The sequence below is a fragment of the Electrona antarctica genome (genome assembly GCF_951216825.1).
Source record: "Electrona antarctica genome assembly, chromosome: 1".
NCBI lineage: Eukaryota > Metazoa > Chordata > Actinopteri > Myctophiformes > Myctophidae > Electrona > Electrona antarctica.
The window spans coordinates 55,121,198-55,146,406 of record NC_136806.1 but is presented as its reverse complement, the minus strand read 5'-3'; the positions used below and the strand labels follow the sequence as shown (position 1 = coordinate 55,146,406).

General features: G+C 45.8%; 2 protein-coding genes across 5 annotated transcripts in view; one reads left to right on the top strand and one right to left on the bottom strand.

The window, feature by feature from the left end:
• Nucleotides 1-11,356, top strand: part of LOC306924140 (uncharacterized protein) — a 328,928-nt gene extending 317,572 nt beyond the window's left edge. For 3 of the 4 annotated variants that reach the window (XR_013790129.1, XR_013790130.1, XR_013790131.1), the window contains one exon: nucleotides 11,250-11,347. The gene's annotated coding sequence lies outside the window, so the exon portion shown is untranslated. Of the gene's footprint in view, nucleotides 1-11,249 lie in introns of all 4 variants that reach the window. The other variant, XR_013790128.1, reaches the window with a different exon arrangement.
• The window catches only part of pcdh19 (protocadherin 19), a gene marked incomplete at its 5' end in the record, with an annotated part of 34,235 nt that continues 10,131 nt past the window's right edge, over nucleotides 1,106-25,209 (bottom strand). Inside the window, 3 exon segments of the mRNA XM_079502472.1 lie at nucleotides 1,106-4,438; nucleotides 4,440-4,519; nucleotides 4,522-4,636. Coding sequence (XP_079358598.1) covers nucleotides 3,827-4,438; nucleotides 4,440-4,519; nucleotides 4,522-4,636 — 807 coding nt within the window. The 3' untranslated portion in view covers nucleotides 1,106-3,826.

Genomic DNA, 25,209 nt, shown 5'->3' with positions numbered 1-25,209 from the left:
CAGAATGACTGGTGCTACAGCCCCTTGATCGGTGAATGTATATGGCAGGAGTATGAGAGATGTTTAGGCATGTTAAATGCCTCTGAAATGGCATGCGCGACCCACTCTTACAAATTAAAAGACCCGTGCTGTTAGAAATGGACACTTTAGGCCGGAGCATTCCCGAAGGCCTACTTTGGGAATAAAGGGAGGGAGTGAATTTAGGGGGATGTGTGGAATATTAATGCCGACTTGAAAGTAGCCTGAAATTAAACTGTTAATTTCCATTTTATCGTGACAGATTTAATAGTCATCACTCTGCGCGTTATCGTGCAGTATTCACGGAAGGTTCTTTAACCCATTCAGGCCTGACGTCGAAATAAAAAAAAAAACGTTTTCTAAATCATGACAATTTTCGGAAAGATTTGAGGCACATTTTAACGATTTTTCAAAAATAGCAGACCTACAAGTTCATAGCGCGCCACTCGGTGGCGCGCTATGAGCTTGTAGATCTGCTATTTTTCAATAGCTAAATTATAACAATGTTTAAAACACCAAAAGGGGTTCCCGCCCCAAAATGGGATAATGGTTAATGTGGTTAAACGCTAACGTGACATGGATGCGTTCCAGGTATCAATGGATTAACAGATATCCTGATCATATTATAGATTTTAATGAATTATGGTGAGACAAAAGACATGGATAATTGCAGTGCACTGGGCTGCAGTCATGCTCATTAATTTACAATAATGTGCACCGCACACACACACACACACACACACACACACTTACTTTAAGCCGTTTTGACCTGAGATCAGATTCTAAAAATGTCTTCTACGTCCTGACAGTTTTCTGGAAAAGCTATGTTTCTATGTCAGTTGTTCTTCGATTTTTCAAAAATAGCAGACCTACAAGCTCGTAGCGCGCCACTCGGTGGCGCGCTATGAGCTTGTAGATCTGCTATTTTTCAATAGCTAAAGCATAACATAATGCTAACACCAAAAGGGGTTCCCGCCCAAAATGGGTTAAGCCGTTTGCTCATTCTTATTTGATTGTAATTTCAGGGCAGATGTTATCAAAGGTGACTTTCTTGTATGCTCAGGAAAGACAAGGAAACAAATTGGAGAACATTTAATAGTTTAATTATAAGCTGCTGTATACATTCAGTGATTATTTCCGATTTTCATGTTGCCAGAAGCCATGGGTGAGACCAGCAAAAACATTCAGCTACAAGATCTAGTTTGTTGTATGCAATTCATCCTTTATGTCGTCCGTATTTCCCATCATGTCGTGTAGTTCACTGCAAAGCCACAGAAAACCACATTGCTGATGATGTGCAATAGGGTTCTTCCAGTACCTTGATTCATTCACATACGTACGATTCCACCCAGCCTGTGTCACGGTGCCTACAGGGTGCTGAGCCATGCTCTAATCAGAGCCTTATCTCTGAGATCAACTGAAAGCAGATGGTACAGGGTGACAATACCGCTGAGCCGGTCTGCATGTCAAGAACACTCTCAGTTGAAGTTTTAAAAGGTTCTTCTTGGGCTTTTTGTTCAGACTGCAGGCAAATCCAATTTGTGTCTCAAATCTGATCTTCGGAACTGCATGACAGTCCACACTGATTTGCAAAGTGATCAGATCAGATTTGCGCGTATCTATCCAGACATCGTCGACCTATCTGTAAGGGATGCTGTGCTTGCTAACGGCGTGGCAGGCGCGAGTAATACTTTGCTGTCGCGAGACGGCGTCGCTTACTGAAACTAGCAGATCTGTAAGCTCACAACACGTTTCGATGTGACGCGTTTTGAGATTGTAGGCTGTTTTTTTGGGAAGCGTACAACAACGTATAAATCAGGTGTAAGTGTTCCAGACTGTGACTCGCTTGCATTTCAAAACCAACTGGAAATGTGGGTTGAATCTTTTTTTTTTTCTTTTTTTTTTTCATACAAAAAACCATTCCAATCTGGATAGGCCACAAATCAGATTTGAGCTGCGAGACTGACTGAACATAGCCTTGTAGTCTGATGAAACTCCCTTGCACCCTGTAGGCAGCCCATACTCTCACACAGACAGAACAGGAGACACCCTATCACCAGCCTGAAGAACAACCATAACCCTCCTTCTCTCTGATATTAAGGTGAAGCAACATCTCGCTATCTTTACGGTTTTTGTTTGCATCTTTTTTCTTTTTTTTGGTTTATTTTGCTATCTCACTCTAAGCTCATTGAACTGACACACTAACGTTGGTGCTGAAATTGCTTCTTTTTTTGTCTTTTTTTTTTTTTGTCTTTTTACATTTTTTCTAGTAGCCCACACAGAAACTTGATGGCACGAGAACTGACCAATAAGAAACTCTTTACAACAAGGTAGACTGCAAGTCAACAGTTGCCAGGGGTCACACGGTAAACAAAAGAATAATCCAAGTTCATAAAAAAAAGAAAAGAAAAACCAGGTTCAATAAAAAGCCAAACAAAAAAAACAAAATAAAAAGCAAGTTAATTTCAAGTATAACTTACTGATAAAATAACTAACACAGCATTAAATATTCTCATTATACATTTTTAAATTATTTATAAAATATATTTTGGCATATATGTGTTTTTTTATTATTTTTGTGTTTGTGTAACAAACGCTACCGTAGCTTCAGTTGAACACCAATGTTTATTTATTTTTTGTCCTTTTTACTCTTGAAACAAAACATTAAAGGGATTGTCACATAACAACAGGATATTAAAAATGATAATAGTAAACCCTATACAGAGTTTCACATAGCAAGACAAGTGACGATCCCTTCTATCCTAGCCCCATAGTCAAAAGTCAGAAAAAAGTACAAGACCAGAGCACAAAGTTCTAATTTGTGCTCCACTGGCTACAATCAACGTTGGGCAGAGGAGATTTCAAAAGCAATAATTCTTTTTTTGTCCCACACACCGCTCAGTTGGAAACACGAGGATCTGTCTTTTAGTGGCCGGCCAGAAAGAAGAGTTAATTTAGCTCCATCTGGATAAAACATAAATAAGGACCTCACAGTCTGATGACACGTGGATGTCCTCAGGGGATCCGGAGTTGATGAGGGGAAACCTTCCCCTCATCAACAGACAACAAGAGGGGGAAATGAGACCGCGTGGTGTGGCGCGCGTCTACCTTTCCTCCTGCCGTATATATGCACGGGAATGTGCGGGCACCGATCGGGAGGCCGTCGCTGCCAGGAATCCTGTGCATGTCTTGTTGCCTGTGGGCTTGTCACAATGTCGGAAGTTCACTGTACAAAGGAACAAAGAGTGATGGTTTCTTTTTGCCGGCTAGAATTAACCGCAAAAAACCAACGAAGGCAAATATCAGTTTGTCGTACAAAAGTAGTTCAAAAGGCATAACTGTACTTCAAGAATTGGCACCACGGTGTGTCCAGTCCACACGGGTTGGTGTACTGCTTTGGCGCAAGGGGCTTGAGGAGCCCCACCGGCCCTCGTCCATGTAGTCAACAGTAACCTGCCTGTCCACTCGCTCCAGACCGATAAACAGAAAACGGAACAAAAAGCAAACAAGGAGAAAAGTACTGCAACTACAACAAAGCCACATCCACTACCTCAGCTTTAGAACACACAGCTAGCTGCAGCGCACTACAGTTCCTTTATTCGCGGCTTGAGCTGGTCCTTGGATGTCGTATTCTGCACACACGGGGCTGTGTCTGTCTACATCCACAGCCTGACTTGTTTTTTTTTGTTAGGTTTTATTTTCTCCGGCGTATACACAGCTATTGCGGGGTATATATATGCGAGTTTACACTGTGTATGTGTATGCATGTCGGTGCATGTGTAGGTGTGCGTGGTGGGAGAGTAACTCGCTAGAGCACGATGTCCTTCAGGCGCTTGCTGCTGGGGGACTCCTTGTCGCGGCCGTCGTGCAGGAGCGTGTTGATCTCCCGGACGGCCGGTTCACTGTCTTTCCCCTCGGGTTGCCGCAGCAGGCTGTGGTTGGCGATGCGCTCTGCGTCGCGGCACTTCAGCGTGTTGTAGGCGGACGACGGCTTCGCCGTGGGGCTCTTCAGGTGCACGGGGGAGGTGATGGGGCTGGCCGCCTCGCGCCCGTTGCCGGCTTCGCGGACCGCCCCGCCGTTGGCCTTGGGGCTGCACACCTGCGACTCCTGAGTCCGCTTGCCCTTAAGGTCTCCCCGGTCCACGTCCTCGGGGCCGTCCTTGCCGAAGGTGGCAAAAGTCCTTTTGGCGGTGCCGTCCTCGTAGTGGGGCACGTCCACCGTGGTGGCCTCGATGGACAGAGCGATGACGTTGCGGCCATGCTCGGGGGACTTGGCCCGCGCCGGGATGGCCACCCGAGGCATCCAGCAGCGGTCCGAATGGCCCAGGATGCGGCACTCGTCTTGGCAGTGGAAGCCTTCGGTGGCGTCTGCATGGACACAGCAGGGGAAGGGGGGGGAGAACATGGGATTGTTAGATTTTCACTTTTTTTATTCCACCGTCATTTGCATTCCCTTTTTGAGTGGTGCAACCACTCCAAGGAACAGCAATGTCCGTGTTCAACTATGTTTGTGTGTGACAACTATGTTTGTGTGTGACTGACTATGAGCACCAGTACCAATGAGTACCAGAAGTGGCGCTGTTGTGCCAGAAACGGAGAGAGAGAGATAGTGCTGCACTGTTGCCTGCTAGAGAGAGAGAGAGAGAGAGGGGGGGGGGGGGGATTTGCACCACTCAGTTCACACGGGTGTGTTTTTTTAAGATTTCACCAGGCTTTTTCTTCTATGGCTTTCATTATATTGAAACATGTCAAAGCTGTAAATGGAGAAGGAAAAAAAAACATGCCGTGGCAATCTGCACGAGTTTAAATTCTTGTGCGTAATTTGTTTTCTCTTTTTAAATATGGGATTCCCACATAAGAGTTATGCCAGCTTTATACTTGGTCGCTCGTTGGTGCCTTGCACTGATCATAGTGGATCTACAAACTCACAACCTGATGTGCGGTGACACATTTGTGAGCTTGTAGTTCAGCTATTTCCGGTGCGAGACACGATGCACAATGGAGTAAGCTGTAAATCAGACTTCGGCTCATGCAGCTTCACCAGTACTTCCTGGCCAATGGGAGCTTCACGGGGCACTTCTAATGTGCCAATTAAATGATGTATTGTTAAATCAAAAGTCCATTTGCAGCTTGTGCATAATTGGGTTTTCTGTAGCAACACTTGATAAAAGGGGGAGTTTAAACAGTGCAATCAGATATCTCACTGAAAGAGACACCAGACGAGTTGTGGTATTGTTGCCTGGTTCATCTCTCGCTGTGTCTCTGTCATCTGGCGCCGAGTTATAAATATGTAATGATGTTTTAACGCTGTTGTGAAAAAGGGGATTTGTCTGAGTCTGTATAACTGCACACTTTCTGTCTTTGTTGTGTTGGAGGAGAAGGGCTTTCAAGACAATTTTTGCATCATTATAACAACAAGAAATGCACTCAATGTTTGAGTTTGAAGCGCTGTCATTTTCCCTTCCTCCCACCTTATCTAAAAAAAAAAGTGTCTTTAATTCACACGAGCACTCTTTAGTCATCCAAAGGACAGTATTTGATGCTTGCAGTCTTTTGAATCCATGCATATTTCATTTTTAGCCATCTGCTCTGATAACCTAACAGGGACATCCAAGATGTCCTTATGTTTGAAATGACCTTAAAGAAAGCTAGATGGCATGCTCACTCACAAAGTGGCACATAGTGATCACACACATTAAACTAGATTCATAGGGGAGAGACTGCGGATGGAATGGAAATAGCCAACGTATTTACAGTGCTTTTTATGGATTCACACACTATCTTTGAAACAAAACCGAATGCAAAGTATCCTTTGTAGCCTTAATGAAAATTTGTAGAGTTCATTTAAAACGATTCAGCCACAGCAGTCCTATAGTCATTTGTCTTCTAAATTCCCTCTATGCCAACATGTCTCAGTGATCTCTCAGTTGGCCCCGGCCTTGTAAAAGAAACTGACAAACAGATGTGCAGTGACACATTTCTAAGCCCCCCTATTGCGTGTCTCTCTCCCTGGGCAAAGTGCCCTCCTCCCGACAAGAGGCCCAAGGTGACAAGAGGGGTTGTGGGAGGGATTGCCATCGACCCTGGTTCATGCGCTTACATCTGGCACTCGCAGCTTGACAGATCACCTAATTAAAATCACTAATTATCTGTTTTTCTCCCCATCTTTGCCGCACTCTGAGGGGCACCTCTGCTTAAGGCCTGGGGATCGATATTTAAAGATTTTGGCGACAGGATTTTCGGGGGGCAGGTATACCAGAGCTGACTATCATAAAGTGTAATCTGATGACTTGGTGAGTGAATGACTGACTGACTGGCTAAAGGGTCTCCCCGGCTATTTGACCCTATCTATCGTAACCACAGTGCTGGGCCGGATGATCTAATGGCCCGAATCACAACAACAATACAAAGGCCAAGCATCCAAGCATCGAGAGTAGCCAATATCAATTCCACCATGAATGTTTGATGGTGAGACCGTGGCTGAGGATAACCGACTGTCCCTTCAGTGTTGGTGTGTGTGTGTGTGTGTGTGTGTGTACTCTATACTGTATGTAGAGTATGTGAATGTGCGTAATGCTCCACAAAATGCTCATTCAGACAACCCTCCGTCCCCAGGGATAGATAGCGTGAACAGAACTACAAATAAACTTCTGCATCAACTGCTGCATCCACTGCAGTAGCCTAAAGTGGCTTACGATTTAGTCTGTGATTGCAATGCCCAGGTGCACGCACGCACGCACGCACGCACGCACACACGCACGCACGCACGCACGCACGCGTTTAAAAAGTCTTCTCATCAGTAAAAGTCAGTATCACAAGTGGTAACACGGTGTGAGGTATCCCACTAATATGAACAGACCTGTGGAGGGAAGCTTCTTTACAGCACCAGTCTATGGTTCTAAATTCCTTTAAAAAAGCTGAACTTGAACATTGAACCTGTTTAACGTGTGGCAAAATGTGCATGTATGACGCGCATGACATCTTAGCTTATGTATGATTTGATGTATTACCATGTATTACCATGCTTTTTTTATTCTTTGTTCTTGCTTAATGTAAATCGCTCTGGATTAAGAGCGTCTTGCTAAATGCCTACATTGTAATTGCAAATGTGCTTGACACAAGCAACTGTCCTTACGACCATGCAGAAGATGAGATATCAAGCTGGTGGATTTCAGTAAAGATAAGAAGTTCACAATAAAGTACACACGGTTCCAATCAGAATGTGATCATGTAATCACTTCTAAAGGTTCTGCACCAGGTACTACGAGCAAAATGCAGGGCAGTGAAAGAAGAGCACAATTGATTAATCCACACAATGGATTAATTCTCCCTCTCCACTATAAGGAGGTTTATATTTCCCCATGTCCTTTTTTTCATCCCGCTTTACCCACACAAACTGTGTCTACAATGTATTTATGTGCTGGATTCTCCAGTTTGATGCCTTTTGTCTGATATGTTGCTGCCAATGGATTTATCATCACAGGTATTTGGCGTGGCCAAATTTTTCTGTTGTCATGGAGGTGCAAGCAATACGGGTGTCAGGATTGCGTTTTTTGAGATGGATCGTATGTATACAGAGTTAAATATACTGTATATATTCTATACTAGTGGGAGATTATGGTTTTTGTAGTATTGCAGTGCAGGAACAATTACCATCTTATCATCATTTTACGATTATCCAAGCCACCAAAAGGAGTCAAATCCACATAAGAATTACAACTCCGCCACATTTGCATGTTTTTTATGACGCCACCAAGACATAGTGCAATAGTCAATTGAGCATGTGTTTAAAGTGCACAGATTTGCATAACAATTGTGACACATCAAGATGGGATACAATAAAATGCACGCTTCATACTTATCGAGGGGAAATTGACTAAAAACTATTGATCAGTCTTGAATGCAATTTCCCTTGGATTGAAGCCGTTTTCTAAAGCCTGTGTAAGGTCCTGTGTCTTGTAAGATGTCCATGTGTATGGAGAGAATCCCGCTTACCCCCTTTTTTAAGGAGTGTATGATGGAGCAATTTGGCTGGAAATGATATTGTTATGAAAGCCAAGATCCATTAACACAGACACATCCTGTCTCCTCTTGGAGCTCCACACACAGCAGATGTCACTGTCAAAGACCCCCCCCAAAAAAAAAATAGCTGAGCAAAAACCGTGATAGAAGGAAAAGAAATGACAGTCTTTCAGTCCCGACAAAGCAGCAGCATCTCTCCCATCCCAAGGAAAGGAACACAATGTAATGCTAAGAGATGAACCAATTAAATGGCTTCTGCAGCACTGCTGAGGTCTGTAACTGAAAAAGCACCGAGCAGGGCCACCCTCCTGCTGTGAAGGTCTATCCAAAGTCACAAGGAAAATAAGCTTGCCAATCAGCAGTAGGAGCAGATTTTAAAGTACGGTACAGAACACTATGTCACTGCCTGGGAATATTTCCTATCTAGGATTTAATCCATTTAGGCCTGACGTCGAAATTAAAAACATGCCTTCTAAATTATTTTCTGAAATACCTCATGTTTCTGTATCAGTGGTGCTCAATATTTCATGTCAAGGACCCCAAAAATGATATGTAATTGGCCGCACTGACCCCCATCTGAAAATATGGGGGTAGTTCCAGGAACCCCTCGGAAGCAAAGATTTGAGTTAAAAACGTTCACTCTGAAAGAATATATATTCAAAGATTTGTGCCACGTTTTCACGATTTTTCAAAAATAGCAGACCTACAAGCTCGTAGCGCGCCACTCGGTGGCGCGATATGAGCTTGTAGATCTGCTATTTTTCAATAGCTAAATTATAACAATGTTTAAAACACCAAATGGGGTTCCCGCCCGAAACGGGTTAATACCTATTAATTACTAAAGGAGCTCCGTCGGGAGGCAGAAGCCGGCTGCGTTTTTCAGTGTTCCATATTTGAAATTGAAATAACTTTTGGTGGCTGGAAAAAAAAGAAGAAGAAAATCCCTTCAAGTCCCTCAGCAAATGCTTTGCTTTAATTTTGAATCAGGGTTCAAAGACATGGGAAAGGCAGTGGGGAGCATTTTGAATATGTATGGACTGTTACAACACGGGCATTGGCAAATCATAAATATTTGCCGCTTCAAAAAGAAAATACTTCAGAACTCTCCTGATAGACTTAGCCATGTTTTGCCAGTTGTTGTTACCTGGAATAACATCAGTTTGCATCAGCAGTGGGAGAAAGGCCACATGTCCCCCTCATTGCAGCCTCCTGTGCTGCAATCTACCAGCAGCTGACTCCATTCCCCTATTCTCACTCAATCATGAAGGCATCGGGACTTGAAGTCACAGCAGACAGGGCTCCAGCATGGCGCTCTCTGACGCTGACACACTCGTTGCTCAATTTACCCTCGCGTGCCGTCTATAATGATTCCTCCATGCCATACACCTGGAGGTGCTATTTGTTTGCTGCTAGCTGGGAGAGAAGGGCTGTGTTCATTAGAACAGACAACTCCACTGCAAACTCTGCGCTTCAGAGATTTTGCGACCCGCTTGGCAAGCCATTGAAGCCGTCCTTGGAAAACTAAAGGCTGTTTTCCCTCCAAAAGCACCGCTGAAAAGCCTCCAGGTCAAAGACAATGATGTAATCCTCTAAAAGGGGTGGGAGGGAGCAGTCAATGTGGTCGCTTGCCTTACACTAAAGATGGCGTGGATTAGTTGACCAGGGACTTTTGATTTGATGCCAAATACAAATTCAGGTGACACACTCTCATTTTCCCTTGGATTGTTTAATTGCAGCCACAGGGCTATTGGGACTTTGAGTATGACACAATTCAGTCAGTTTAGCTTCACAGCGTGATGAGTCCTAAAAAAAGAATTTGGAGCAGAAGCATAGTACGGTAAAGAATGTATACTACAACTACTGTTGAGCTGATCCTATTGGTTTCTTTACTTTCTTACTACAATAACACCAAATAATGGTGATACTTAGAGAACATACATTTGTTCAATCACCATAAAAAATATCCTCCTGCCAGTTGATCAAACGCGGAATTTAACCCATTTTGACCTGAGATCAGATTCTAAAAATGTCTTCTACATCCTGACAGTTTTCTGAAAAAGCTATGTTTCTATGTCAGTGGTTCTTCGATTTAAAAAAAATAGCAGACCTACAAGCTCGTAGCGCGCCACTCGGTGGCGCGCTATGAGCTTGTAGATCTGCTATTTTTCAATAGCTAAAGCATAACATAATGCTAACAACAAAAGGGGTTCCCACCCAAAATGGGTTTTAAACCCAGAAAAACTTTGCTTACGACTGCTGTCAGTTTTCCACAACAGCGCTGCTGTTGCTAGTATTCTGCCCCACATCCAAAAATCTTCAGACAATGCCGTCCTATGTGGAATTGTGGATTCCCCGGAAAGAGAAATAGAATCGCCTCTGTCGAATGAACGGACAAGTCTGACATTTTCGTCTTAGTCTCTTTCTGTTTGCTGCATGAGTGCCACAGTGGACGGCTGCGTAATGAGAAAATGAGTGGAATGGGGCTGGAGTCCCTCTGACCCGTCTTAAGGACAGACTGTTGGGCCAAGGCTCGCCGTCATGTCTGCAGGGCAGACAGTCTGCATTTGCCACCACAATGCTCTCTGACAGTGGAATGGCTGTTTTAATAATTGCTCTTATATTAATTTTTCCAATCCTGGCAGCCAACGTGGCAAATTATCAAGATTACATCTAAATTGTCACGACAGTCTCTCGATAGAGCCTCTGAATGTGTCTGACAGCGGAACCGCAGGGGGTACGTGGAATCTCTTCCTATTTATGGGAGCACCTGTCGAATAAAGGGATGGACGTTTCGCCTGTACAGCCGAGAGGCCTCGGAAATCCACCTCCGAGGGCCTCTCTTTGAGGCCAAGGTCTGCTCGAGGCCTCGATTTAGCCGGGCCGCGGCTGATCCAAAACCGAGAATGGAGCTTAGTCTGCCATAACCAGAGGACAGTTCTGTGGCCGACTATAAGGCTGAAGGCTGGCCCAGGCCTGCCTTCTACACTACTCACCAGGGAGAGTCCAAGCGCTGCTGTCATGCTAGCCAGCCAATTCAGTCTGTGGGCCATAAATCAGCCTGGAGGCCTGGCTCCTGAGGGAGCGGCAAGATGGAGTGTGATGGTCTTGTTTTTACAAACAGTAGAGGGGCACCCTTACTGCGCCACGCCAGGCCATTATTCTCGGCACAGCACTGAGTCCTCTCTCTCTCTCTCTCTCTCTCCCCACAGCATCTGGTTCAGTCACATCAACCCTCCCTGCATACATCCATCCATCCATCGCAGCTCCCAATCTTCCTTGCCCCTCCCCAACTCTCCCCCTGCTTTCATCATCTCATCAGTATCACTGCCTCGCATACATCAGCTTAATTAAATAAATCTGTCACCCAAAAAAATCTCTGCCTCTATTTTCTGTCTATCTGACCCGCTATAGACTTCAAGTCAAATATGAATTATTGAGGAAATTGGACTCGCTGGGTGGCCTTGTTAAGACTGTCATATGGAGCTCATGTGACCCCGGTTCCATTTATGAGCATTACTGTACCAGTCAATTTTATCAGCACGGCATTCACTATCTAGTCCACTGAGCATTGCTGAGTGTGTCTGACAGTGCATCACTTCCCACAAACCTGCCTGTTTTCTCCTCTAAAGGTATAACACAAAGTGACATCTTAACTTACTGTACGGTACTGTATATCTACATTCACACTGCGTGAAAAGAGGAGTTAACGGGCAATTATGGGCACTGTATTTTGCCCGTAAACCTCAAGTTTAGCGGGCATATACAGTTCATTTACGGTAATATACAGGTGTGATGGTACAATTCGGGAGTTTACCGGAGTTTGTTGGAAAGTTTAACGGGAGTTTCCTGTAATATACACATCCGTATTCCATGCTTTTTGCACAGTGGCACAAACAAAAAGTTACCATTTTCACTCTGCCGCCACTTTGCTCTTATTCTCACTTCATACCGGTGGGTTTGGTTCAACCAAAATTATTCCTTAATTATTTTGAAAGCTGGCACTTAATTGCGTCAAGTTTCCTTTCACGCCTCCTCCCTCCTTCTGCCTCCCCTCACTATCTGTTGGCCCATCAACCTCGCGCGCGTGCATTCCGTACGCGCTCCCGGTATAGAAGAATGCATTTCCAAACTGGTGTTGACAAACAATGCACTAGCTTCCAAATTGGTACAAACAGCATCTGCTTAACAGCTGTGTAACTGCGGCAGGAGACGAGGGGGAAAAAAAGCAATCGCTATGGTGTTTTTATAAATCACTTTGTCATTCACAGTGCGCTGTTTCGTGCAAAGGCAGAGGCGCTGGCCAATGGACTGCTTGATGTAGTGGTAACGAGGCAAGCCCCGTTGTCACAATGACATACGCGGGTGGGCTGGTTTTCAGTGCCCTGGCAACTAATTCTATTTTGCCTGAAAGGTGTCTGTCTCTCCACACACACACACCCCCCGCTATACCGGTGGCTCTATTCGTACCAGCAATGGCAGCTAGAGGTCACAGTGCCTAGGCAAAGGGCTCTATAAATGTCACGGCAGGCCCCGGAGAACTTATCCTCCTCGGCCCCCGCGCCATTACATATGGAGATATGGAAAAGCTCCGAGGGGCACGTTTCAAAGTGATCACGACTGATCTGGTGTGATCTGTAGGTTTCCTGGACGAGCCAGTGCAATAATTTATGTGGTGGCTTTCACACGTTACATTGAGCCCCGGGGCTTCCTCCACAGTCGCGCTGAACTGGATTTAACCCAGGCAGACATGCATGAAGAGTTAACCCATTTAGACCTGGGAACGATTCTACAAAATGTCTTCTAAATCCTGACAGTTTTCTCGAAAAACCTATGCTTCTGTGTCAGTCGTCCTTGATATTTTCATGTCAAGGACCCCCAAAAATATATGTAATTGGCCGCCGACCCCCATCTGAAAATATGTTGTTCCAGGGACCTCCCCAGAAGCAAAGATTTGAGTTAAAAACGTATATATATATATTCTAAATTTGCACCACATTTCCACGATTTTTCAAAAATAGCAGACCTACAAGCTCGTAGCGCGCCACTCGGTGGCGCGCTATGAGCTTGTAGATCTGCTATTTTTCAATAGCTAAATTATAACATGTTTAAAACACCAAAAGGGGTTCCCGCCCAAAATGGGTTAAGCCAGACTGGGTGAGGCTGAACTTGGATAAATAGAGAAATGCAGGTAAAAGATAAGTTCCTCGGAGAGGGAACAATACCAATATGGCACACTGTGTACACCGTGTATATCAACAAACCGCTAGGATGCCAGGCCATATTTGCGTGCCGTCAAACCAGTGTAGAGGAGTATCGATGGAAAATAACAGGACAGGGTGCTGTCCAGTCTCATCAACCACTTAAACACTACAGTATGTATACTTCATTGACCGGGGGTTCCCCAGGGGGGTTGTATGGCATGGGAACGTCACTTTTTGCCCTCTTTCGCAGAAAATAGGAGGTCACAACTCACAACGCATCGTATTATATCTGGGCATTCTAGCTGGGAACATCTTAAGCCATTATACGTTTTTATTTTAGGAATAAGACTTGCATTTCCTTTGAAAAATGTAGGCATGGTTTTTAACAGTTCAATAATGAAGTGAGAAACAGAGCATCTTACATGAAAGCTTTTTTTCCTGTAGAGTGCCTTGGTATGTCTTTCTTTTATTTTTGTCTCCACCAGGCCGAAGGCATGGGGAGAAAGTATGTTTTGCACTCCGTCCGTCCGTCCGTCCGTCCGTGTGTGTCCGTCCGTCCGTTACCAGCTAATCTCCGGCACCGTTGGCCCGATCCATGCCAAATTTTGCACACACACTCCCTAGATGCCAACGATGAACCTCTGCCCCAAATCTTCCTGAACGGCCTGTTATAGCGCCACCAGAAGGCCGACTTTTGTAAAACACATTTTTTGCTATTACTCCTCCAAAAATCCCGCAAATCGTTACACAGTATCTCTATAGTCATGTACTCAAGACGGAAGTTTGCAGGACTGGCCCGTTTTGAACAAAAAGCCTCGAATCATGAACGCAGCGTGCAATTTACGTGAAATCTTTTACACACTTTCCTACTAGGCTGAGGAATATATCCCACCCTTTTTACATTGGCCTGAGCACCACCAACAGGTGGATTTTTAGCAAAACACATTTTTGGAACAAAATGCCCCAAATCATCCAATTGCCATCAAAGGCATAAGAAGAACAAATGGCACCCTTTTCACATTGGCCTATTATAGCGCCACCAGGAGGCCACAACCATACCAGGCAGAGGGTGCCGTATGCATATTAAGCACCATTTCTCCTGTCTCTGTACTATGGGCCATTGGAACAGAAAGTAGTACACCCAGTATAGGCTACATTTCTGAAAGACAGAAGGTAGGATGGAAGCTGACCATGAATACCTTTTGTATATTAAGGAGCACCAGTGTATCATGTAGGTCTATGGTTGCGGCAGTGACTTTACAGTTTGTAATGAGCCGTCTAGAGACACTGTACAGTACAGAGGGATGTACTGTACACGTAGGCCTATGTCTTCCTGAAAAGGTTGGTTGCAAAAGAGAGATTCTTAATCTCATTGGGTTTTCTGATTTCCTGAAATAAATCAGTTTATTCTCGCTGTCGGGTGGAAACCTTGCATGTCCAAAATGTTCATTTTTCCCAGTATTTTAAAATCATTTTGAAACATTGAAAGTAGCCGATCTACAAGCTCACAACATGTCGCTATATGCATTGCGTTGTGAGCCTGTAGAGTGTAGATAGTACTTTTGTGTGACTTTTGGTGAAGTAGGTCATTCATTTCCAAAAAAGTTGAAATATGGAGATACAAGGTTTCTTCCTGATAGCAACGCTATGTTAAATTATTCTGATTTGTCATTAGAGGATGCTCAACTGCCAAAATTCCCGCATAATGGATGACCTCAAATTTGAAAGCGGTCTCTATTGCTTAGCGTATAACCAGTTCTGCACTCTCCCGAAGGTCAGCATGTCAGACCATCGGGGGTCCCAGTTGCAGGCCTGCCCACTCCTCCATGCCAGCCAGCCCGCCCGCCCGCCCGCCGATCTTTGTCTGCTTGGCTTGCTTCCTCTGCCATGCATCTGCAGAGGACATTTTTAAATACACTGGAACAAATGCTGCATTTCTGTGTTTAAGCTTGACCGAGCTAGCGAGCTAATTTGCTCCTAAACCCTTGAGTCTGAGAGGAACGAGGGGGGACAGAAACAGACAGTAAATTACATCCGCGAGTGGATGGTGGAAAGCTATTGAGGGATGGGGGAGGGGCTTGGGGGAACAGGCTGTGGTACTTGATGAGGTGATCAGGGAGAAGCACATTGCTGAGGCTTTCTCAGTCTAGACTCCTACGAGACGACCATGCGACAATAGTACCGAATCTACCGATGGGATAGAGACGGGGTTCATTGTAGTAAATCTAGGACTATTTGAGATCTGCTCGTCTAAGTCAGTGGTTTAAAAAATAAACGGAAAATCATAAAATAAATAATCATATAAAACGTAATTTAATTACTTAATTCATTTCAATTATAATTAATTTCAATGGATTACTGTGATTTTGGTCGACGTTATTGTCTCACTGTGACATGCGAGCTTGTATAGATCCAAGTCATAACTGCAGGAGAATAAGAGTACACATGCAGCATCAAACTTGAAGACATGTGAAGCCTTTGAATTTCAGTGGGATGCCATGTGTACACAATATGCAATGTCTGTATGTAGGTAGCATTCCTTCCTATATAGGAATTGTTTGCAATTAAAGAAACACAACTGTAGTCTTGTATGTCATACTTGCTCTGCGGAAGCCATACAACTAAAGATGTTTCACCAGTGTGATTATTTCTGTCAGCCAAGCCATGTTTTTTCCCCCCCCACACAATACTCTCACAAAACATGACCAATCATGGTCGTGGGAAATGGATTTGCGATTGAACACGCTTTTGAACAGCCTACACAATCTGCCTCGGTCCACAGGAGGAAATCACGGCCACTCTCGCAGCCATAAAGAGCTCATATTGTTCCCTTTCCCCCCGCCAAGTGGCGGTTCATCATCATTCAGTGGAAACAAACACAATGCCCACCTGAGCATCGCTCCAGCCCGAGCTGGACAAATCAATGTGTCTTGGTCCAAACAGCTGGGTCCGGTGCGGCGCACCAGGGCAGCCTATACTTCCTCTCTCTCTCTCTGGGAGCTGGGAGGCTGCCTCAGACTCAGAAAGAGCACCCTTACATAATTAATGTAATGTGCCTTTCTCATTCAGTCATGTTCGCTCTGTGTCAGCGAGGACTATGTGTCTTATATTCCATTTCATCTCCGTGGCGCAGGCACCAGCATTCACTCTACCATTTTTCTTTATCTCTTTTCCCTCAGATTTCCTTCCATCCAAGTCTTTTTTCTTCTGTCCTTCCTTTCCTATAATAATTTTAACAACCTCTATAAGTAGGCCGTAGGCAGCCCGCTGAGTGTGGTGCGCCAGTGTCTATATAAGAGCTATGGTTTAGCTGTGCAGGCAGAAACCTATAAGAAGGGGTGTATTAGGAGAGGCCCCATTTTCTCCGTAGGATTTGATGGGTGAGCCTTACTCGTTCTCACTGACCCTCACAGACAGTGTCATGGATATGGCAGACAGTACAGTGTGGCAAAATCCTTTAGCTACACTGGACAGAGGAAAAGCAATAGAGAAAAGCAATAGAGTGGCATACATTTTATTTTGCCATGTGTTGCAGGCATTTGGGAGCACTGCACTGCTGCTGATTCCGTCCCAAGGTTTTCTGTTATAGTTGATGTGGAGAGGCGATAGTACTTAACCCCTTTTGACCTGAGATCAGATTCTAAAAAATGTCTGTTTGAAAATGACAGTTTTCTGAAAAAGCTATGTTTCTATGTCAGTCGTTCTTCGATTTTTCAAAAACAGCAGACCTACAAGCTCGTAGCGCGCCACTCGGTGGCGCGCTATGAGCTTGTAGATCTGCTATTTTTCAATAGCTAAAGCATAACATAATGCTAACACCAAAAGGCCGTTCCCGCCCAAAATGGGTTAATATCAAGCAGTGAGAAGGCCATGTCCATGGTATTCCTTTAGCCATCCACCCACCACTGCTGTGCTAAAGAGAGAGGATTGTCAGCGGTGAGCCAATCCAGGGGGAAGTGTTGGTATCTAAGACATGCAGACAGAAAGTGGAGGTGGGAGAGCGAGCCGAGGAGAAAAGAGAAGGAACTAATGGGCACATCCTTTCCGATTTGAGGAACATGACTATGTAGCATACTGGAGGATGATGGCATGGTTCTGACACGGTGGCAGTAATTGGATTCCCCGGGTTCCTGGATGCCCACTCGCGGTACCATGCTGGTCTGTGACGTGGAAAAGTCCTTATGTGTGGCAGTGCGGCTAGGTGCAGTAGAGTGGAAGTGACAGGTGTCAGAGATCCAATCCCCCCCCACCACTCCTCTCGATCCCCGGATTCCCTTTTCCCTCTACAGACAGCTGTGGATCAACCTGCCCGCTGCTGAAGCGAGACGCCGGGCCCGACGCTCGGATGCAAGACCACGCTGCAGAGAGGATTAAGGGTCACAGCACACCAGCACCCCCAGCGCACGCGCACACACACACGGGCGCACGCACACACACACACGCACACAGTCGAAGTGAGAGAATAACAAGATTTGGAGTATAGAGTAAGGGATTGTGTGCAAGAGAAGACCCAGACTCGTCCTGCAGGCCAGGGAACCTGTCATCCAAACTAATAGCCATGTGGCAGTGAATCAAATCAGACGTCCATTGTGAGTGCTCTAAAGCAGGGGTTCTCAACCCGTGGGTCGCGACCCCTCGGGGGGTCGCCAAATTATTTTAGGGGGTCCCCAAATTATTTTCAAAAAAAAATAAAAAATAAAATAAGATTTTTTTTTTTTCACGATTTTTCAAAAATAGCAGACCTACAAGCTCGTAGCGCGCCACTCGGTGGCGCGCTATGAGCTTGTAGATCTGCTATTTTTCAATAGCTAAATTGTAGCAGTCAATTTATATTGGGGGTCGGGAGGGGGCGGGGCGGGGGTTGCCCGAGACATTGCCAAAGCATTTCCGGGGGTCCCCGGACAAAAACGTTGAGAACCCCTGCTCTAAAGGATCTGTTGTTGTGAGTGCTGCAACATATGAGACTGCTGTTTGCCAAGATACTTATCCGTTTGGCCCCCCCAAGGTTTTAATTCATCTATTTATCGCGCATTGCCAGTGTTTTATCGCGCGCAACCCTTGTTTTGAAGAGCCAAATATCCGAAACCGGATGTTACAAATGACAAAAATGCTGTGTGTGGTGTCTTGACCGGTGGTTGTTCTCTCGGTCGGTGGTGAAAAAAACCCGACGGCGAGTATCACAGCGCCTGCTGTGTTCACCAGAAACGACATTCGTTGCGCCGATTTGGAGATGCAGGCTATCCTTTAAATAACATTACAATACACTGTTTTAAAAAATAAATGTCACGCACATATTTTTCCAGTGCATATACGGCAGGCCTTGTTGGCGGATTTGGAAGAGGTTTTGAAGGTCTGTTTCGAAAAATTGAACCACTATTTAATGTGTAAAGTCCATGATATTTACATTGGAATGAACGAGCCCGGCTGGAAAGTGTCAGCGGATTCGACCGTTATCATACCATTAAATCGGCGAAATCATCCGTTATCATCACCATCGAATGGGGCCAGTATGGCCATACTGGCATACTCCTCACCATCAAATAGGGCCAGTATGGCCATACTGGCCGACATTTCCAACTCTTGTCGGCGCATGGAAACCTGGGGCTACTAATATATACTATTCTCTGCCTATCGGGACGTAACTCGGACTGCGCTGAGTCGAGTCTGGTGGCCGTCGCAGCGCTCGGCACGGCGCCTCGCTCGGCTAGCGCCTCGCTCGCCGGTGCCTCACGTGGCTCAAGGCCACCAGACATGGCGCGCCTCCGTCAGGACATCAGTGACATTATCACCCGTCACAATCGGTGATAATGACATACTGAAACAGTGAGTATGCCAGTATGGCCATACTGGTGATGATAACGGATTATTTCGCCGATTTAATGGTATGATAACGGTCGAATGGGGTGCCGCGTCCAACCCATGGGGAGAGGGCGGGGCTTAGCTAAAGGTCTATTGACCCGAGTCCCCCACGGGGCCTATAGTTGGCGCCCCTTTTGGCTGCACCCAACTTTTTTCCCTCTAATCTATTTGCAGGAAACAGCAGATCTACAAGCTACGTACAATATGGTATAGGCTTGTAGATCAGCTATTTGTACCGCAAGTTCAGCCTATGTTCTGAGCGAATGTTGGACCTTTACGACATGCCCAGAATGGGCTACGTTGGGGTTAATGTGGCTGATAATGTGCTGTGTGTCCCCGCCCGGACCCCCTATGGTGGTTCCTGTGTGTGTGATGGGAGGCCAGTAGCCTGTCTGGACATTATGCTCTCCCCTATACACTCTGCATGCAGCCTCTACTTTAATGGGGGAGTGCACAGGAACAGGCACATCATTAAAAAGAGCCATTCTGAAGCTTTCCTGTCTGCCATTAAACTTAACAGCCGACCTCTCCCATTACCTTTTTATTCTCCCCCGTTAACCCCTTTCGAGCGGGAACCCCTTTTGGTGTTACATACATTACGTTATAATTTAGCTATTGAAAAATAGCAGATCTACAAGCTCATAGCGCGGCACCGAGTGCCGCGCTATGAACTTGTAGGTCTGCTATTTTTGAAAAATCGTAAAAATGCGGCACAGATCTTTGAATAGGTATATATTCTTTCAGAGCGAACGTTTTTGTTTTTTTTCCCGACGTCAGGCCTAAATGTTTTAAAGGGGGTAGGGGACAGTGGGGGCTGAAAAATCTCAATTGGCTGGCGGACTATATCAATTGATTGAATTTCATCCCCAAAACAAGATGGATTGTGGAGTAGAGAGGGGGGGAAAAAAGCTTATCTGCATTCCCATGGTGCACTGGGACTTTCTTTCTTCCTTTGTCTTCTTTCATCGTGAAATACATTGCGTAAACAAATTGTGCGGCTTCTGTGCGACTGTGACAGTGGAAACCACAGATACCTCATGGTCAAGTGGGGGGGGGGGGGGGGGGCAGTAAGGGTCTACAAACATACCACACACACACACACACAGACACACACACACACACACACACACACACACACACACCGTCTCACACCTCTTTCTCTCTCTGCCCATCTCTCTGTTGCAGCAGCATCTCTCATCGATACTGTGTTTCTACTACTACTTGCTATAGCATCCGCAGACTGCTTTCCAGTGTAGACAGACAGACCTGCACAAAAATGTTGAATTACAACCCAGTGAGCTCATACGGACGACAAGGTCTTACAGGGGACGGCGGCACGCGGACACACCGATGGTAATCGGCGAAGGAAATATAATGGCATTGATAGTGAAGGCTATATAGGACGACTTCTCCTCGACCTGTGCACTCGAATAAAATAAATAAAATAATAAAGATTTCCAAAAGAACATCGCCTTCCCGGCTTTATGTTTTTATAAGCCTCGGCTGAGCACAATGTTTCTGCAAAGGGGGGGGGGGGGGGAAGGGGGGGGGGGGGAGAGGCTGCATTTGGAATGAGCAAAAGCCGTTCTCCCGCTGAATATGCATCGGGGAAGCGAGATATGGAAATGCCGTGTGTGCCCAAAGGTATAGTAACCTTTTGTTGCCATCCTTATTGCAGAGAGAGGTATACAGTAGGACAACATGGCTTCAATGACTTCAATTATTCCATCCAGGCTTTAATGTTTTGAAAGGATACAGGAGGAGATATGCAAGATATAAAGAAAAAAAACAAAAGCGGGATAGAGCAGACAAGAATGGTGGCGGAGACATTAAGCATAAAAGAGGACGAGGATCTTATGTGGATTAACCCAATTTGGGCGGGAACCCCTTTTGGGTGTTAGCATTATGTTATGCTTTAGCTATTGGAAAATAGCAGATCTACAAGCTCATAGCGCGCCACCGAGTGGCGCGCTACGAGCTTGTAGGTCTGCTATTTTTGAAAAATCGAAGAACGACTGACAGAAACATAGCTTTTTCAGAAAACTGTCAGGATGTAGAAGACATTTTTAGAATCTGATATCAGGTCAGAACGGGTTAAAGAGAGCGAGGTCTACCTTGTTTCCCACAGTAAGGAAGTGATGGGGGTTAAAGAAGAAGAAACGCACGCTGCTGCATTGAACGAGAGTCCCCCACCCCACCCTGTGTCTCTTCCTCTCTCTCTCTCTCTCTCTCTCTGTTGCCCCAGCTGCAGTGATAAATGTCTCTTTGTATTCCGGACAGAAAACTGTGGGCTTTACAATGTACTTGTCAGACGATTTTCCCCTTAACCAGAGCAAAGTATATTCTTAATCTCTCCATTCGCAGAGGGGAAAGATAAAACGAGTGCCTCCTCCCAAGACACATTATTCCCAGAACAGACAGCCCCCCCCCCCCCCCCCCCCCCCTCATCCCCCCCACCCCCTCCATTCACCACACGTTCATCCGATGTGCTCGTGCAGGTTGTTTGGGGGGTGTGTGTGCAACTATTACCCGTATACAATGTGTAACACGTGCCGCTGCATACGTTTCCGATCTGTCACGGCGTCCTTGACGCCCCTTACAGTATAACAATGGCTCCACTATGAGGGTCTCCTAAATGGGAGTGGAATGCGGCAGCTAATGGAGTTGATTATAGCTATCTGGGTTTGTTGGGCCGGCTGCCAGACTCGAGCCCTAGCCTAGAGGGAGCACAGGGCCGCCTGGTGTCTGATATAACCCTGGGATCCCTGTAATACAAGCCTTTGCTTTGGCAGTCGCCCTGCTACTATCCTGCATGCTTACAGCCACACATTGAGTCCCGGTCCCAGTCAAGTTAGCCCTTTTGTATAAGCGCAGTGGCCCGTCGCTTATGGTAACACAGGGCCGAGGTGTCGGCCAATGATCACACGCCATTTCCAAATTGCCTCCTCCGAGGCCCGTCACGACGCGGGGCAAGGTCACAAGCACTGGGGCTGCCATAGGTCATGGCATTATGAAGGCAAAGGCATGGACCTCGCCTCTGGAGAGAGGGGGGGGGCCCGGCCGGGTCATCAGCATCGAGGCCAAGTTCTGGATTCCCTTGGTTGTCGCTTTTGAGTACAGATGATGTAGCTGCGGCGGCCCCGCCCTGCAGAGCCCCCTATGGTTACGCCCAGAGCGAGAGCTGTGTGTGTTTGGGATGGAGCAGGGGGTGGCGGCCCGCGCCGTGACCTCTGAGGACTGTGTGACACACCAGTCTGGATGAGGAGAAATGGCTTGCCCGCTGTGGGCTTCGCAGACGAGGAGCGGAATCAATCAGAACCACAATAGGCTGGCAGACTGGAGACAATGCAATGGGCGTGCTACTAGGATTTCACTGTTTCCCCCCCTCTGGCCACAGTCTCTCCCTCCCGCGCCATCTCTCGTCTCTCCCTATCCGACTCTCATTACCGCTCCTTCTCTTATTAACCTTTTAAATACACACACACGCAAACAGAATTTCACTCATTCAGCTGCGCTGTATCCTCTCGTGCACAAACTTGGTCTCCACTAACTTTAGCATTTTTACCTGTTCTTAATCTCCCTCCCTCTGTCTGTCTGGGATCATCCTCATCCCCATGTTTTCCCATCTGCCGTCGATTGGGGCCTGGCTTGGCTAGGTGTTCAACAAACAATTGTGATTCACTCGGTTTCCGAGGAGATTATTAACACACCTTGCATGCCACAGCATCATGAATAAGCAATGGAGATCCGGAGCCCTATTTTCCCTCTCTGCCTCTCTCTCTCTCTCTCTCTCTCTCTCTCACTCTGCCTCTCCTTTACTCTTGGTTTGTCTCTCTCTCTCTCGTTCTCTCTCTCTCACGCTCTGTCTCGCTTTCTCACTCCCCGGGTGCGCCGTGAACTGAATGCCAGGATTGTCTAGAAAATGAGCTGTCAGTTGAGGACCTGCAATGAGATACATCAGACTCATTGCAAGCCCTAGAAAATAATGAACCATTCGCATTTCTTTCAATGATATGTTCAGTACGCTATCCATGACAAGTGCAGAGAGATAACCAGTCCCCTCGCAAGCTGATTAAATACGGCTGGGTGTATTGAGGAGGGCTTTGGCAGAATGTGAGTTCAGGGGATGCCATTATGGTATTATGGTATTATGTTGGGAGTCATAGGACTACAGATGAAGTCCCTGTGTGTGTGTGTGTGTGTGTGTGTGTGTGTGTGTGTGTGTGTGTGTGTGTGTGTGTGTGTGTGTGTGTGTGTGTGTGTGTGTGTGTGTGTGTGTGTGTGTGTGTGTGTGTGTGTGTGTGTGTGTGTGTGTGTGTGTGTGTGTTCCATGCGTGTTGTATCTCTCCGTTTGTGCATGTGTGCACTTCTATGTGATTGTGCCTGAGGCAGCGCTCATGATGAAATTCAATGGAAAACCCAAACGGTCCTGTAACTGTCCTTCACTCGTCCCGCTGTGCGATTAAATGTACCGTACGAGGGAGGACTTGACGGGCAGAAACCTTGTATGTTTCATCGTTTGCATGATCTTTCATGAATTAAACTATACTAGTCCTTACCCGTTCTGAGTGTATGAACAGCTAATTATGTTCAGTGTGGGTAATGTGATAGGGGGGGGATTGTGGATTGTTTACCCGTGTGGGTCTGTTGCGCGGAAAAGTGTGTCCCAGTATTAATCTGTGTCCGTCCCAACATGCATTTCACTGGTGACAGTGGTGACACGTGATTTGCGGGGAGATGGGTTTTTTTTTTGACGCAAATTAATTTAATTAAGATGAATGTTTGGCGTGTGTAATGCAGGGCAGATTGAGGTTGGAGGACAGGGCTGTGCGGCGCTAGGTTCCGTGCGGCGGTCCGTGCGTCGTGGCGTTGTGAGATGGCGCAGAAAGCGAGCAGCTGTCTTGCTCTATGCTAAGGAAGTACTCTGACTGACTGACAGACAGTCCGCTAAATTATTAGATTGATGGCATTATAAATTCATATTTTATACTTCGTCACATGGCAGTTTCACACACAAGAAGTTGAAATAGAAGATCTGCAAGATCACAACGCATCGCAGATTGTCTATTTTCGTAAGAAAAGATGACAAATGTTTACAAATCGTTGCGTAATGACATCCCCAAAACAGGGACACCGGGTTGAAAGTGGTTAGTGGTTAACAGGAGCTTGTGACTAAATAATTATTACGGTGGATCCATTTCCATTAAAAGTAACAGTTTTGTACCGGGTTTCCGCCCCACTGTGATGATATGACTTTGAAAAATATAGAGCAGCTTGCTTTTTTGAGTGACGTTTGGGTCCTAATCTTTAATTATAGGCCCTTAGCCAAAAATGACCAAACTAGAGCATTATCACCGCGCGGCTACTTTGATTCCGTGAGAGTCTTCACTTCAGATATATTTCTAGGAACTCTCCGCATCAGATTATTGCATTTGCAAATGTTCAGCTAAGGAGAGAGAAGATGAGCACAGGTCGACACAGCTTGAAATTTCATTTGATTTCTATATATTCTCTCCTGTATAATTCATAGGCACAGTTTGCATTTTGGTAGTTCATGATAAATATCCATCACAGATCGCATGCGCGCGCGCGCGTGTGTGTGTGTGTGGCGCATCTTTCTTAATACTCGTGTTGCATCGAGCCGTTTGTCATTGTCAGCCATTTTGCCTCCACAGGTTCCACATTAGATTAGGCCCAAATAATAATAATGGATGGTCCTGGTAGAATGTTCGTATGTTAATCTCATCATACACTGATCATGCATTGTAGCCAACCAGAGGCACAAGTACGGAGGTTTGATTGATGTGTAATTCACTCACACGTGTGAGTCCTCTCTCTGCTGCGCTCAGTGGGTTAGGAAGGATACACACTCCTACCTGTCAGACAGATCATTTCCTCTCTTGCTTTTTTATTTTCTCTCTCTCTCCCAGACTGCTTACTCTGAACTCACCTCTCCATGTGTCTGTCTCGCACACACACACACACACACACACACACACACACACACACACACACACACACACACACACACACACACACACACACACACACACACACACACACACACACACACACACACACACGCACACACTCACACTCACTGGTTGTC